Source organism: Ochotona curzoniae, unplaced genomic scaffold (genome assembly GCF_017591425.1).
Source record: "Ochotona curzoniae isolate NIBS_2020 unplaced genomic scaffold, NIBS_Ocur_1.0 scaffold_3208, whole genome shotgun sequence".
NCBI lineage: Eukaryota > Metazoa > Chordata > Mammalia > Lagomorpha > Ochotonidae > Ochotona > Ochotona curzoniae.
This window is the reverse complement of record NW_024467106.1, coordinates 60,831,375-60,845,046: the sequence shown is the minus strand read 5'-3', so window position 1 is coordinate 60,845,046 and position 13,672 is coordinate 60,831,375. Positions and strand designations below refer to the sequence as shown.

Sequence of the window (13,672 nt, the reverse complement as noted above, 5' to 3'; positions counted from 1 at the left end):
ATCCGAAGCCAGGAGCCTCTTCTGGGTCTCCCACGCGGGGTGCAGGGTCCCAAAGCTTTGGGCCATCCTCGACTGCTTTCCCAGGCCACAGGCAGGGAGCTGGATGGGAAGTGGGGCTGCCGGGATTAGAACCAGCGCCCATATGGGATCCCGGGCGTGCAAGGCGAGGACCTTTAACCACTTGCGCCACTTGCGCCGGGCCCCAACGTATCTTCACTTTGAAAGGCAGATTTTATAGAGAGGGCACACACACACACACACACACACACACACACACACACACACGCGCGTGCGCGCGCACACACACACCCCTACCCTTGATTCATTGCTTCATTTCCCAAATGGCTATATGGCCAGAGCTGGGTCCATCTGAAGCCAAGGACCTGGAGCTTCTTCCCGTTCTCCAAGCGGGCCCTTCCTCTGCTGCCCTCCCAGGCTGTCAGTAGGGAACTGGATTAGAATTGGAACCCCTGGACTTGACCCCAGCACTTATGTGGGGTGCCGGCATGGTGGATGGCAGCTAAATGTGCTGCATTTGCGTATTTTGAAGCAGAATGATCTTCGCACTTGACAAGAATGGGAAATTAATTAGCAGTCTAGATGGGCTCAGGGCTACTGACAGGAGGTGCTGGAAGCCTGACTTCCCATGGAGATTCTTTGGAAGCTGTGTACTGTGCACATTATATCCTGCCACTTTAGAAAAATATTTTTTGTTCCCTTAATTGGAAAGTCAGATTTATAGAGAGGAGATACAGAGAAAGGTCTTCAGTCCGCTGGTTCACTCCTCAAGTGCCTGCAATGGCCAGAGCTGAGCTGAAAGAAGCCAGGAGCCTCCTCTGGGTCTCCCACAGTGGGGGATGGGGGTGAGCAGGCTTCCAAGGCTTTGGTCCATCCTCAGCTGCTTTACCGGGCCACAAGCAGGGAACTGGAAGGGAAATGGAGCAGCTGGAACATGAACTGGCACCCATATGTGATCCCGCTGCATGTAAGGTGAGGGCTTTAGCCACTAGGCTACTGCACCGAGTCCCTCCTACCACTTTTTTTTAAAGCTTTATTTTTTTGTTTTTTTTTTCTTAATTTTTATTTGAAAATCAGATATACAGAGAGGACGAGAGACAGAAGAAGATCTTCAGTCTGTTGATTCACTTCCCAAGTAGTCACAACGGCTGGAGCTCAACTGATCCAAAGCCAGGAGCCAGGAGCTTCTTCCTGGTCTCCCACATGGGTGCAGGGCCCCAAGGCTTTGGGCTGTTCTCTACTGCTTTCCCAGGTCACAAGCAGGGAGCTGGAATGGAAGAAGGGATGCCGGGATTAGAACCAGTGTCCATATGTGATCTCGCCACATGCAAGTTGAGGACTTTGGCTGCTAGGCTACTGTGCTGGGCTCTTCTGCCACTTTTTGAGCACATGTTCTTGAGTGGTTTTTAGCTTCTGAACAGAGATGCTGTGGAACATATTATTCCAGTTTCAGCCTGTGTCTGATGCTCCCTATCCCCTCCTGTTACAGGTTGCACAGAGCATTGAGGATCACCACCAGGAGGTGATCGGCTTCTGCAGAGAGAATGGTTTCCATGGCCTTGTGGCGTATGACTCCGACTACGCCTTGTGCAACATCCCCTGTTACTTCAGCGCCCATGCCCTCAAACTGAGCCGCAACGGGAAGAGCCTTACCACGAGCCAGTACCTGATGCATGAGGTTGCCAAGCAGCTGGACCTGAATCCAAACCGTTTTCCTGTTTTTGCTGCTCTGCTAGGTAGGCGGGACAGCATGAAACCTGTTTATTTTGTAGGGTATAAGTACACTGCGGACATATTGATCTTTGAACCAGTTCAGGTTTGGGATGCGTGCCCTCCATTTAAAAGAAACAAGGAGTGGGCTTTTAGCATTACTTTCTATCATTTTTGATGTAGTTGATAATGTACCATTTTTGTCCTTAAGTGTGTTTTAAGTGTGGTTCTATTCTGGTTGAAAAACTGACTTCTGTGAATAAATTTCCTCAAAGTTTCATAGAAGCTGCATTTTAAAGTCACAGACGTTAACTTCATGCTTAGAGGTATAAACTGTTGGCATAGGTTATGTTTATTAGGTGCAGAAATAGCATTGTGTTAACACTTTAGGTTTTGCCTCATTTTCAGGACTTTTACAGCAAAAAAAAAAAAAAAAGTTCTTGTGCCATCGCCTGTATTTTACGTCCAGGTGTAACTGTTTGCGTTCCCCCGGGGTGGGTGCTGGGCACAGTGGTTAGGGCCCCTGCACACTGTGGGAGCCGTGCTCGCTGCGAGGTCTCATTGCTTTGCTTCTGAACCAGCTTTTGTCCGGGCTTAAGCTTGGCTTAACCCTGGCGTTGACAGGCATTTTTGAGAGTGAACCAGCAAATGATAAATTTTTTTCCTCTTTGTTTCTCCTTTAGATTTTTTTTAAAAAAGATTTATTTATTGGAAAGTCAGATTTACATAGAGAAGGAGAGGCAGAAAGATCTTCCATCTCATCTCTAAGTTGCCACAGTGGCCGGAGCTGAGCTGATTGAAAGCCAGGGGCCAGGAGCTTCTTCTGGGTCTCCCCTACAGGAGCAAGGTCTCCCATACAGACCTTGGGCCGTCCTCAACTGCTTTCTCAGGCCACAAGCAGGGAGCCGGATGGGAAGTCTGGCAGCTGGGACATGAGCCAGTGCCCATATGGGATCCTGGCACAAGACAAGGACTTTAGCCACTAGGCTACCTCACTGGGCCCTTTCCTTTATACTTTTTTTTCCTCTTTGTTTCTCCTTCTCCCTCTGTCACTTTGCCTTTCAAATAAACCTTTATTTATTTTTTTTACAAGAGATAATCTACTCATCTGTTATTTTGTATCTGCCGTTCATTGTTCTCAAGTGTCTCAGGCTGCTTTAATATCTTGCTCTGATTTGCTGAGAGCTTGTAAGCATTGTGTTAAATATAGGTGTGTCCCACAATGGGACACTTCTGTGATTAGAATCCTGGTTGTAACGGGGTAAAGGCTGTTGGAGGCTCGGAACCCTTCTGGAGGTGGTGTGGTCTGGCCCTGTTGTTGCAACAGAAGTAAGTAGTCCCATGCATTCTGCTTAAGGGAATTACATTATGGATTATTTTTTTAAATCCCTGGTTACTAAAATTTTATGCATAGTTAAAAACAATTTGTGTGCAGAAATTATAGTAAAGGAATGAAAATTTTGAGCACATTATTTTGTTTCAGCATTTTAAGTTTTATTATAAAGCAAGCAGCAAAATTCTAATTTCATAAGTTGTCTTTATTTGACTCTAAGCTCAAAAAAGGTCTCTCAGGGGATTTTGATTTGGGGGTTTGGAAGAGGAAAACTAATTTGGTGAACAATGGTCAAATATTAATGTGTAGAAAGGCGTGTTTCCTTTGATGTTAAATTAGTTACCCTATACAAAGCTCCACATTTGCTTCAAGACTGTGTATGCAGTATGACTTGGCAAATTAATTGACTTTCAATGAATATGAAAACTACATGCTCTTTGAATATGGATGCTTAGCTAATTTGAAATGTAGACTACCGTCTTATTTAAGAAACATTAAATGTGTTTCTTCAGATGTAATGCCAGCTGATACTTTTCTAGCTAATTTGTAGAATTTTGAATTAAATGAAAAGCACAGTCAATAGAAATGTCATAAAATTCCTTTAAGGCTTAGAATGCTTTCAAAAAATTTTGTGCCAACTGTAGGGAAACTTTTAGATGGGTTGAGCTTTCTTATTTTAGTTTTGTAAGTTTTAGTGTCCTCAAATATCAAAGCATATTTTTTCCCCCCTTTTGTAATAAAAAGTATAGCCATATAGGTTGTTTTGTTTAGGAAAGTTGTATAAAATATGCGGGCACTTCAAAAAGCTATGGAAAAGCAGAGTTTAAAGATAAGCTTATTTTGGTGCAAAAAGGAAGTTTTCCGCAGGTTGTATTTTCCATGAGCTTTATGTATTTGACCCGTTTCTCGGGCTTCCACATATTATCCTCTGTTGGAATTGACTTTGAAGTTATTCCAGCTAAATCTTCAGAGACAGTTCCTAGCACTTGACAGTGAAGCCCGTGCAGCCTGCTGGAGGAGGCCACAGGAAGCGCGGCAGTGCCGAGCCTGGCTCCCTGCTGCGTGCTGTGCGGCCCAGCCTGGCTCCCTGCTGCGTGCTGTGCGGCCCAGCCTGGCTCCCTGCTGCGTGCTGTGCGGCCCAGCCTGGCTCCCTGCTGCGTGCTGTGCGGCCCAGCCTGGCTCCCTGCTGCGTGCTGTGTGGCCCAGCCTGGCTCCCTGCTGCGTGCTGTGTGGCTGAGCCTGGCTCCCTGCTGCGTGCTGTGCGTGCGTGTGGTATGTCGCTGTACCTGGGTAGAGCTGCAGGTGATCTCAGCTGGTTGTGTTTTCTGTTTGCAGTTTGCAGTTAATCAGTGAATCTTTTTTTCCCTTTTAATGTGGAAGTGATTAAATCATGTTATAAAAGTCACTAGGGTTATTTAGAGAGTTATACTTTCAAGCTACATTTAGAGAAATGACATACCTAAGATGTTAGTGTGTAAGACATTCAGGTACTGCCATGAACGAGTACCCCTGTGTGTGCTCCTTGTCACCCCGTGATAGTTTCTGCACTGAAGGCACTTGTAGCTCTCAGCACAGCACAGTTGATTGGATAAGACAACCTGACTGTTACTTTGTGCTTTGTCACATCGTCAGGTGTATTTGTGGGTGATACCATAAATCTAGGGAAGTAGGTGGTAGTTAGTTCTGCTATGATCGGTAGTTGCTTTCCAGTGTTTAGTCTTACTAAGAAAGATTTTATAGTCATGCAGGTTCTACCTTTGGTTGTTGAACCTAGTTCACGTAATTTTGAACCGTGTTTGTTGCATGAGGCGCTGGTACTTGCTGTAACGCTGTGCTATGAGCATTCTGCAGCCCTCAGTCAGAACGCTGTTGGGACGCACGGGGAATCCAGGGACTTAGCAGCTGTATGGAATGTCCCTGCTGAATGTGGTTTTGTGCTAAAATGTGAGGAATGTCATTTACTTAGGTTTGGAGGGGACTGCAATGTATGGGGTCACCAAGGTCTCTCGTGTCACCGTCATACCTGCTTTCATATTATCCATGTTTGTGTTTCAGGAAATCACATCCTACCCGATGAGGATCTGGCGTCCTTTCACTGGAGTTTGCTAGGTCCGGAACATCCACTAGCTTCACTGAAGGTATGGACTTCCGCCCCTTTCCAGCACTGTTACTATTATTTGAGCAAGGTTTATTTTGTCCTCTATTGAAGGAAATTTGCTACAATGTTAGTAGTGTTACACTTCTCTCTGATGTGAGGATTTGCCTTCCTACACAGCAACCCACCTTCCTTTGTTCGCAGTGCCTGCCTGAGAATGCAGTGTACCTACATCGGAGGAAGACTTGAAGTTCTTCCACATCTGCTTTCTTACAGTATCAGTTGTCTAATATTTGTCACAGACATGAGCATCTGTTAGTGTAGTTTGATGAATTTCTTGAGCCGATTTTCTGCCACCTTGAAGTAGTTAATTTAGGCTTGGATGCTTTTTAGGTGATGAAAGACCTAAATTCATTCTAGAAATTTCCCATTTCTGTTGTTTCATTAACCATATCTTGTTCTTTTTTCCTTTCAATTTCCTCCCTGTTTGTGATAGTAAAGGACATTGGAGGACACTTTGGCTTTCCGAAGTGGGGCAGTAGGGAGTGAATTTGGATGGATCACTAGGAAATGCCAGTGTACAAATGCTCCCGTGTGTATGAGAGCAGTGGTGTGTGTCTCAACACACCACACCCTAACTTGGCCATGTGTTCTGGTGGGTTCGGTGACTGTAGCTGTCATTAGTTAGGGGCGAGTCTCCTCTTTGACAGAGCATCAGGAAAAATGGGGCTTGTGTCTGCTGCTAACTCTACAACTGTGAGAGAAAGTTTGGGTGAAGACTTCTGGAGGCAGGTTTTCCTGTAGAGTTCTGACTTGTGTCTGAATTAACTCTACAAATAATCTTAATTGGTGGTTAGTTTCCACTTGGAGGCTTTCTGTCCACAGTTTAATTCAGACTCTTAATTCCTGAGCCTGCAAGCAGACATTCTTTCCCAGCTCTGCCTGCCTCGGTGTGGCCTCTCGGGCATGCTTTTCGGAAAAAAACGTCTGTGATGCCAAGACCTGTCCTCGCTGGCTTTGTTGGGCGCTGCGGTTTTACGTGCACAGACACAAGTGGAGGCTCACTTCTCACAAGGTTGATTTTTGTCTTGAAGAGCAGGGTAGGAAACTGGCAGGGTCTCAGGTTGTGTGTGCATGTCTTAGTGGAGCTAGCCTTGACTTACATCACAGAGGTAAGAGGTGAGGTGCTGTTTGAAGAATTGATAGAAAACTAGTCAGCACAACTGGTGTATTGACAAGTTAGTACCACTGTTAAAAGTGTGGGTTTCCCCACACTAAATTTCTGTTAAGAAAAATTAAAATTATGCATAATGTTGAAAGAATAGAAAAAATACTTACCACATTGGTTCCATATCAATAGCTTAATATCATACTTAAATCTCTCTAGTCTCCAAGAATCATTTGTGGTGGTGTGTTTTTATTTTTTTAAATAAATTTTACACATTGCTATTAATGTGTATTTTGAAAGTAACTGAATATTTTTGATAGCACAATAGAGGAGCAGCCCCAGCTAATTCTAATGATGATTTGAGAAGTTGTAGAATTTTTAAATTTAGATTTATTTATTTATTTGAAAGGAAGAGTTAGAGAGAAAGAGAGGAACAATATATCTTCCAACTATCGATTTGCTCCCCAAGCTGAGACGAGGGTCCAGGAGCTACTTCCACATTTGTCACATGGCTGCAGGGGCCCAATCACCTGGGCCAGCCTCTGATACTTTTTTTTTTCACTTTATTTTCTATCCGATGATTCACTTCCCCTCCACAAGTGACCACAACGGCCATGCTGCGCTGATCCGAAGCCAGGAGCCCAGATCCTTTTCTGGGTCTCCCACGCAGATGCAGGATCCCAAGGCTTTGGGCCATCCTCAAGTGCTTTCCCAGGCCACAAGCAGGGAACTGGATGGGAAGCAGGGGTGCTGGGATTAGAACTGGTGCCCGTATGGGATCCCATTGCGTTCAAGGCAAGGACTTTACCTGCTAGGCCATGGCGCCGGGCCCGATATGCCTCTGATACTTTCCCAGGCATATTAGCACAGAGCTAGATTGGAAATAGAGCAGCTAGGACTTGACTGGCACCCATATGGGGCGCTTGCATTGCTTTACCCGCCAGGCTTCAGTGTTGGCCCCAGAGAAGTAAGATTCTTCTGTCCCAGTATGAAATATAAGTGCCCTGGCTCTGAGTTGGCTTCAGGAGTAGCATCTGTTGACATCGAGCATCTGTTAGCATCGAGCCCTGTGTGGCTGTGGCAGAGGAGTCGCCCAAGCCCATATTGGAGTGCTGGTTTGCTGGTTCGAGCTCCAGTTACTTCGCACTTGTGATCCAGCTGCCTTCTAATGTACTGGCAGGCAGTGGGTGATGATCCAAGTACTTAGTCCCTGCACCCAGATGGGAGGTCCAGATGGAGTTCCTCACTCCTGGTTTCAGCCTGGCCTAGTCCTGGCTGTTGTGGGTATTTGGGTTGTGAATCAGCATTTAAAAGTAGAGAAAAGGTCTGTTTTCCTCTGTGTCTGTTCCTCTGCCTTCCAGATCTTTTACAAAGCAAAGGAGCCTGTGAATTCAACCTACTGCACTTAAAAGAAATTAAGAAAAATTATGAGAAAGTTGCATCTTGTTGCCATCTAATGGGAATCACAAATTTCTGTGGGTGGTAACCTCAGGCTCAGTAGTCCGTTGGTTGCCTCTGTGTGGAGGTGTCCCACTGAATGTATTCACTTGTGTGTATGAGCAGTTGGGACTCAAACCAAGATTCCAGTTGTGTGAGACCATCATGAACTAGCTGTGCATGCTTAATTTAAAACACTTATTTGAGAAGCAAATATAAAGTGACAGAGAACACCCCTAGCAATTGATTTATTCCACAAATGCCATCAAGGAGCCCGGGGACCAGAGATGGGAGCTGGTGACTCAATCTGCATCTCTCCCATGGGTGACAGGAACCCAGCACTGCTGCCTCTGGTGTGTGCCTTAGCAGACAGCTGGAGTCACGAGTGGAGCCAGAACCTGGGCATTCGGATGTGGGACCTTGGCGTCTTAACTGTCGGCTCAAATGTAGGCACTATGCTCTTCTTCTTCTTTTCCTTTTAAAATATGGCTTCACCCTTTTCATCACTGCACAACATCCTCCTGCTGTCCTGTAGGTGGGTGGATCAGCAAGAAGCTGTCTGTTCCCTAAATGACATGAAAAGCATTGTGCATGTGCTGTGGGGTGGTGAGCTCAGAAGGGCCTGAGTGCTCAGGAGTGTAGCAAGGGAAAGAGATGATTGGATAACACCTGGAAGTGTTTTGTGCTACCATGTTAATCAGTAGGTCGTTCTCAGTATGACCTTGAGAATGCAGTGCTTCACACATTTGGGATTTCATTTGGATAGTGGAGGCCATTTCATTTAATGTGTGAAATTCTAGGATAGACTAGGAGAGGTAGCTTCTAAGACAGTGTCTACTCTAGCGAAAGAAAGAACATAGGGGCATAGGGGTTACATTTCAGCTGTCTTCCTCCTGCAGTTGGGCAGCGGCTGCTTCATGAGCCAGTGGGCAGGTATCCGGGTGTATGGGGCTGCATACTAGCTGGGTGCTCACTCCTGAGGCTGTTTTCCTTCCTTTGCTTTGTTCTACATGTCTGTAATAGTTGAAATGTATTCCTGTGATGCCCTGACCCCTCACTGTGCATGTTATGGGCCCTGTACTTGTGCAAGGTATGTGCAGGCCTTTGGAAGAGGCTCCTTGCCCCCGCCTTGTCTGGGCTGCTGTGCCCTGTCAGTTGGTCTGTGAGAAGTGGGAAAGGTCTCGGGCAGCCTGATGCTTTCCTAGAAAGCTGAGAGTCTACGGATTGAGTGAGCTTTGCCTGTTCTGCTTCCTCTTGTGCTGTGGTCACTGCCTGGTACAGCTGTGAGCCACACAGGCCTCTTGGGCATAGGCTGGTGCCAAATGAATGCTTTCTGGAAATGTGCTTTTGGGTTTTTATTGTTGAATTTTTCTTAAATTTATTTATTTGAAAGAGCTACAGAAAGTTGCTTGGGCCATCTTCTGCTGCTTTCTTAGGCACACTAGCAGGGAGGTGGATGAGAAGTGGAGCAGCTGGGACTCAAATCAGGACTCTAGTATGTGAGGCTATCATTGTGGGCTATGGCACAACCCTCTGGTGCTACAGTGTCAGTCCCTGTTGTAATTTATTTAAGGAAATGTTTCTGTGGGCCTTTGCTGATCTCATTTTTGTTTATTATATGTTATTTTTAATGTTGCTCTGGATTTCCTGAAGCTTGAGTTTCTGGAATGATTTTCTTAACCCATAGTGTCTGCTTTATACTTGATATGATATTTATGTTGATTCATTAATTATAGGACATCTATGCATCTTAATTTTTTTGTGTGCTCCATAATTTCATGTTTTGAGATTCTGTCCCTATGGATTGTTTGTGAGCAAGTTTTCCTGTTCCCGTGCCCTTTGTGCTGCCTTCAACATACACATAACCTGCTAGTTTTCCCCAGCCTGCTGCTGTCCTCCACAGCCCGTCTCCACACTCTTCAGGAGCCCACTTTCTCCCTAGGAGCTCTCGCTGGTCCTAGCATTTCTTTGTTGGGTTTGAGTGTCTTCATTTTGCCCTTGAGTTAGTGTCATCCTTTACCAGCTTTTCTTCCTGGAGGGCCAGTGACCATCTCCAACTACAAGACACTGAGGATACTTGCAGGAGGTGTGCTTCAGGCATGGTACTGCAAGGGGGCTTTGTGTCAAGTCTGCAGGATGTGGAGCAGACAACAGGCAGTAGTCTTGCTCTGGGTTGTTTCCATGGGAGGATGTGCAACAGCCCACAGTGCCAGTGAAGGTAGCGTGGTGTCCTTCTGTACAAAGATGGTCTTGACTGTCTCTGGGTTTTGAGATGGCTGCTGTGATGCCTGGATGCTGGCGGCCCCGTGTCACAGTGTCTGGTCTTTGGGATGGCAATGCCTGGCCCTGTCTGTGGAGCTGTGGATCACAGGTGTCCACCCAGTGCTAGCTGCTCAGAGGCTGCTGCGTGTCCTGTATTCTCTGCACTGACTGGAGTTAGGCTGGCTCTCAGTTGGCTTTATGTTTCTAACATCCTTTAAGCTATGTTGGTGTAGATTATAAAGAAGAAGATGAGCTTCCTTTATTTCTGAGTTTCCCATCTCTTTCCTTGGCGCCAAACCTTCCAAAGAAGGAAGTTTTCTTGCATTAGTGTTAGTGTTGTGCTTCCTTCTCTACAGTAGGTCATTCTATAGCTTAGTTGACTAGGAAAATCTTCATACACTCAAGAAAATCTTTGTCCAAGAATACTGCATATTTCTGGGACTCTGGAGAAAATGTTAGGCAAACAGATTAAACATGTTTCTGTTTTAGAGAAAATTGGCACAGACAAAATTAATTGATTTGATTAGCTTTTAAAATTTTACTTTTACCATTCTATCATTGCTGTCTCAACTAGAGGCTTATGTTGTCTTTTCCTAAACCACTCATTTTTTCTGATTATAAAAATAATTGGAAAAATTAGTCAGTACAGAAATATGTAATTGGAAGTGGAGCTACTTATAATTCCACTCTTAGTAGGTAACCATTTCCTAGATTTCAATTTGGTTGTCCAAAAAAAAAAACCAGATCCTACTAATCTTTTTCTTAACCACCATCATCATGAACCTCCTCTGTGTGTTCTCTGTGTTTAGCAGATTCACTGCGCTGGGCTTGAAACTTTTCAGTCTTGAAAACCTGCGTTCAGTAAGCTGCTGCTGATTTTTAACTATGTGGAATTATTAGGGTGGAGTAATTTTAAATATAAGATTTGAACTCAGAATATTTTGTTTTATAGCTTCAATCAGAACTTCTTTCTTTGTAGTCTGCTGATTTTGAAATAAAGGTGGAAAGCATGAAGTTCTGAAAAATTGCTGGAGTCTAAGTGTTTCTCTCTGTTTGGGAGTGGGCTACTATTCCCAGCCTCGGGAGAAGTGGCAGTCCTGGGAAGAGATTGTTCTCCTTACTTGTCATATCATTTTATCTTATCTCCCTGTGGAATGAGAGGATAATTAAGGGGTGGGACTAGAGTCTGGCTAGGAAAGGGGATTGACTCTACAGCCTGGGTGGTCTGAGAGACCCTGTATGGGATAGCAGTTCCTCTGTTGGCCTGGGGAGGCAGAGTGGGAATAGGCAATGGGAAGCTTAGCATTGCTGTTTTTTTCTTTTCTTCTTCTTCTTCTTCTTTTTTTTTTTTTTTACAATTTTGTATAGGCTGGCATTCCTCCTAAACTCCCCTCACTCCCCTGTCAGATTTTTTTCCCATTTGGTTACAATAATGTAGTCCTTCAAAAGGAATCATAATTCTGTCAGTCTCTTATTTAAGTGTACCCAGACATTGTTGGTACAGACAATGTCAGACAGTCCAGCGTCCCATTGTCTACACACGTCCAACAATTTCATTGGGAAACCATCTTTCGTCTGGATGCAGGGATGCATGTTCCATTATACCCCCATGTCTGTATATGATAGACCCCAGTACTCTGTCACTATACATTACCATAAGTGAGAAGCCACGAAACAAGGTCAACAACTGGTATGGGTTAGAACAGCCACAACAACAACATCAACAACAAATTACCATGAAAAAAAAAAAAACACACCACTGAGTAACCAACACATGGGTGACGAGAAGGAGTTACATAAGTCTCTTGGGAAAAATGATGCCATCGTATAATCAATGAGCCCATGATGAATTCGACTAGAGAAAAGAGATTATTTGGAATGAACCAAACTGAAATAAAAAACGTCCAAAAAAGCAAACAAACAATCAAAAACAACAAAAAAAGTATGGGCTGGACTATTGGAGTTACACTTTCCATATTGGTTTCCCTAGATAAGAGAGAATATATGGTTTTTCTTCTTTAGTGACTGACTCATTTCACTGAGGATAATGGTCTCTAGTTGGGACCACCTGGTTGTAAATAGAATAATTTCATTCTTCTTAATAGCTGAATAATATTCCATGGAGTAGATGTACCACTGTTTCTTTAACCACTCTTCCTTGGACACACATCTAGATTGTTTCCATGTCTTCGCTATTGTGGATTGTGCTGCTGCAAATATAGGATTTCAGATCCCCTTCTCATATGCAGATTTCATTTCCATTGGGTATATTCCTTGGAGTGGGATAGCTGGGTCATATGGCAGTTTTATTTGCAATTTTCCAAGCACTCTCCATACTGATTTCCACAGTGGTTGTACTAGCCTACACTCCAACCAGCAGTGAAGGAGGGTGCCTTTCTCCCCACATCCACACCAGCAGGTGTTGTTAGTTGAGTTCTGAATGTAGGCCAGTCTCACTGGAGTTAGGTGGTACCTCAACGTGGTTTTCATTTGTATCTCCCTGATGGCTAGGGAGCCTGAGCATCTTTTCATATGTCTGTTAGCCATTTGAATCTGTTCTTTTGAGAAATGTCTGTTCATTTCCTTTTCCAATTTTGTTACAGTTTTTTTTTTTTTTTTTGTTCTGTCCCTGGATTTCTGAAGCTCTTTGTAGATCCTGGATATTAGTCCCCTATCACTTGTGTAGTGTGCAAAAATGTTCTCCCATTCTGTTGGTTGCTTCTTCACTTTGTTGATTGTTTCCTTTGCTGTACAGAAGCTTTTTAGTTTGATGAAGTCCCATTTGTTCATTTTGGATTTGATTGAACCGTTTTCTGTTGCCTTCTCAGGCACATTAACAGGAGGTTGTATCAGAAGTGGGGCAGCTGGAATGTGAACAGGCACTTTGATATGGGATGACAGCATCCAGGCTAACAACTTCATCCTCTTGTGCCACTGTGGCAGCCTCTACTGCTGGACTGTGCTCTTCTCCGTCTATTCAAAACCTTGCCTAGTTTGTTATAGCTTGAGGCTTGAAATTTGTTAGTGTTGAGTAATTCATCACTTTCTTCTTTTGAAAATTTTTACTCTAATCTACATGATTTTTGGAATTGGTCTTCTCATTTTCGATTAAATTGTGGGAATTTGAGATACATTAAATCTATGAATTAACTTGGGAATAATGGATATAGTAGCAGTAGTCTTCTGATCATGCTTCCAGTGTGTCTCTTCATCCACTTGATCCTTCTTTATTTTAGACTGGATGTTTGCAGTGGTGTCCACTGTCCAGTGTGTGATTTTGTGAGACTGTAGCGTTCACCTGAATGAGTCAAACAAGGTGGAGGAGAAGGGACATACATAGCAGGCATAACCAGCCTAGTGTGTACTTGTGAAAGGGCCATGCTTGTGCCTGAAGAAGTGGTATCAAATGTCCCCTGTGCTGGGGCTGGCACGGTGTCCTTTCAGGCTGGTTCTCCATCTGTGAGCCCAGCATCCCATTGGGTGCCAGTAAGAGACAATGGCAGAGGTGCATGGAGGGGTATTCAGGTATGGACATAAAAGGAAAACATTGTGGAGAAGGCAGATCCTGGGAACAGGTGGTTTTAATGGAAGGGAGACTAAGAACAATTCAGCCTGCTATGTGTCTGAGGAGCGCAAGTGTACTGAGGGC

The 13,672-nt window shown here is 44.4% G+C and overlaps 1 protein-coding gene across 8 annotated transcripts in view; it reads left to right on the top strand.

Annotated features, from left to right (window-relative positions):
- FAM120A (family with sequence similarity 120A) overlaps nucleotides 1-13,672 on the top strand; it is a 112,401-nt gene that overhangs the window by 27,392 nt on the left and 71,337 nt on the right. For all 8 annotated transcript variants that reach the window (XM_040963204.1, XM_040963201.1, XM_040963200.1 and 5 more), the window contains exons 2-3: nucleotides 1,508-1,754; nucleotides 5,117-5,199. In XM_040963204.1, coding sequence (XP_040819138.1) covers nucleotides 1,508-1,754; nucleotides 5,117-5,199 — 330 coding nt within the window. The remainder of the gene's footprint in view (nucleotides 1-1,507; nucleotides 1,755-5,116; nucleotides 5,200-13,672) is intronic.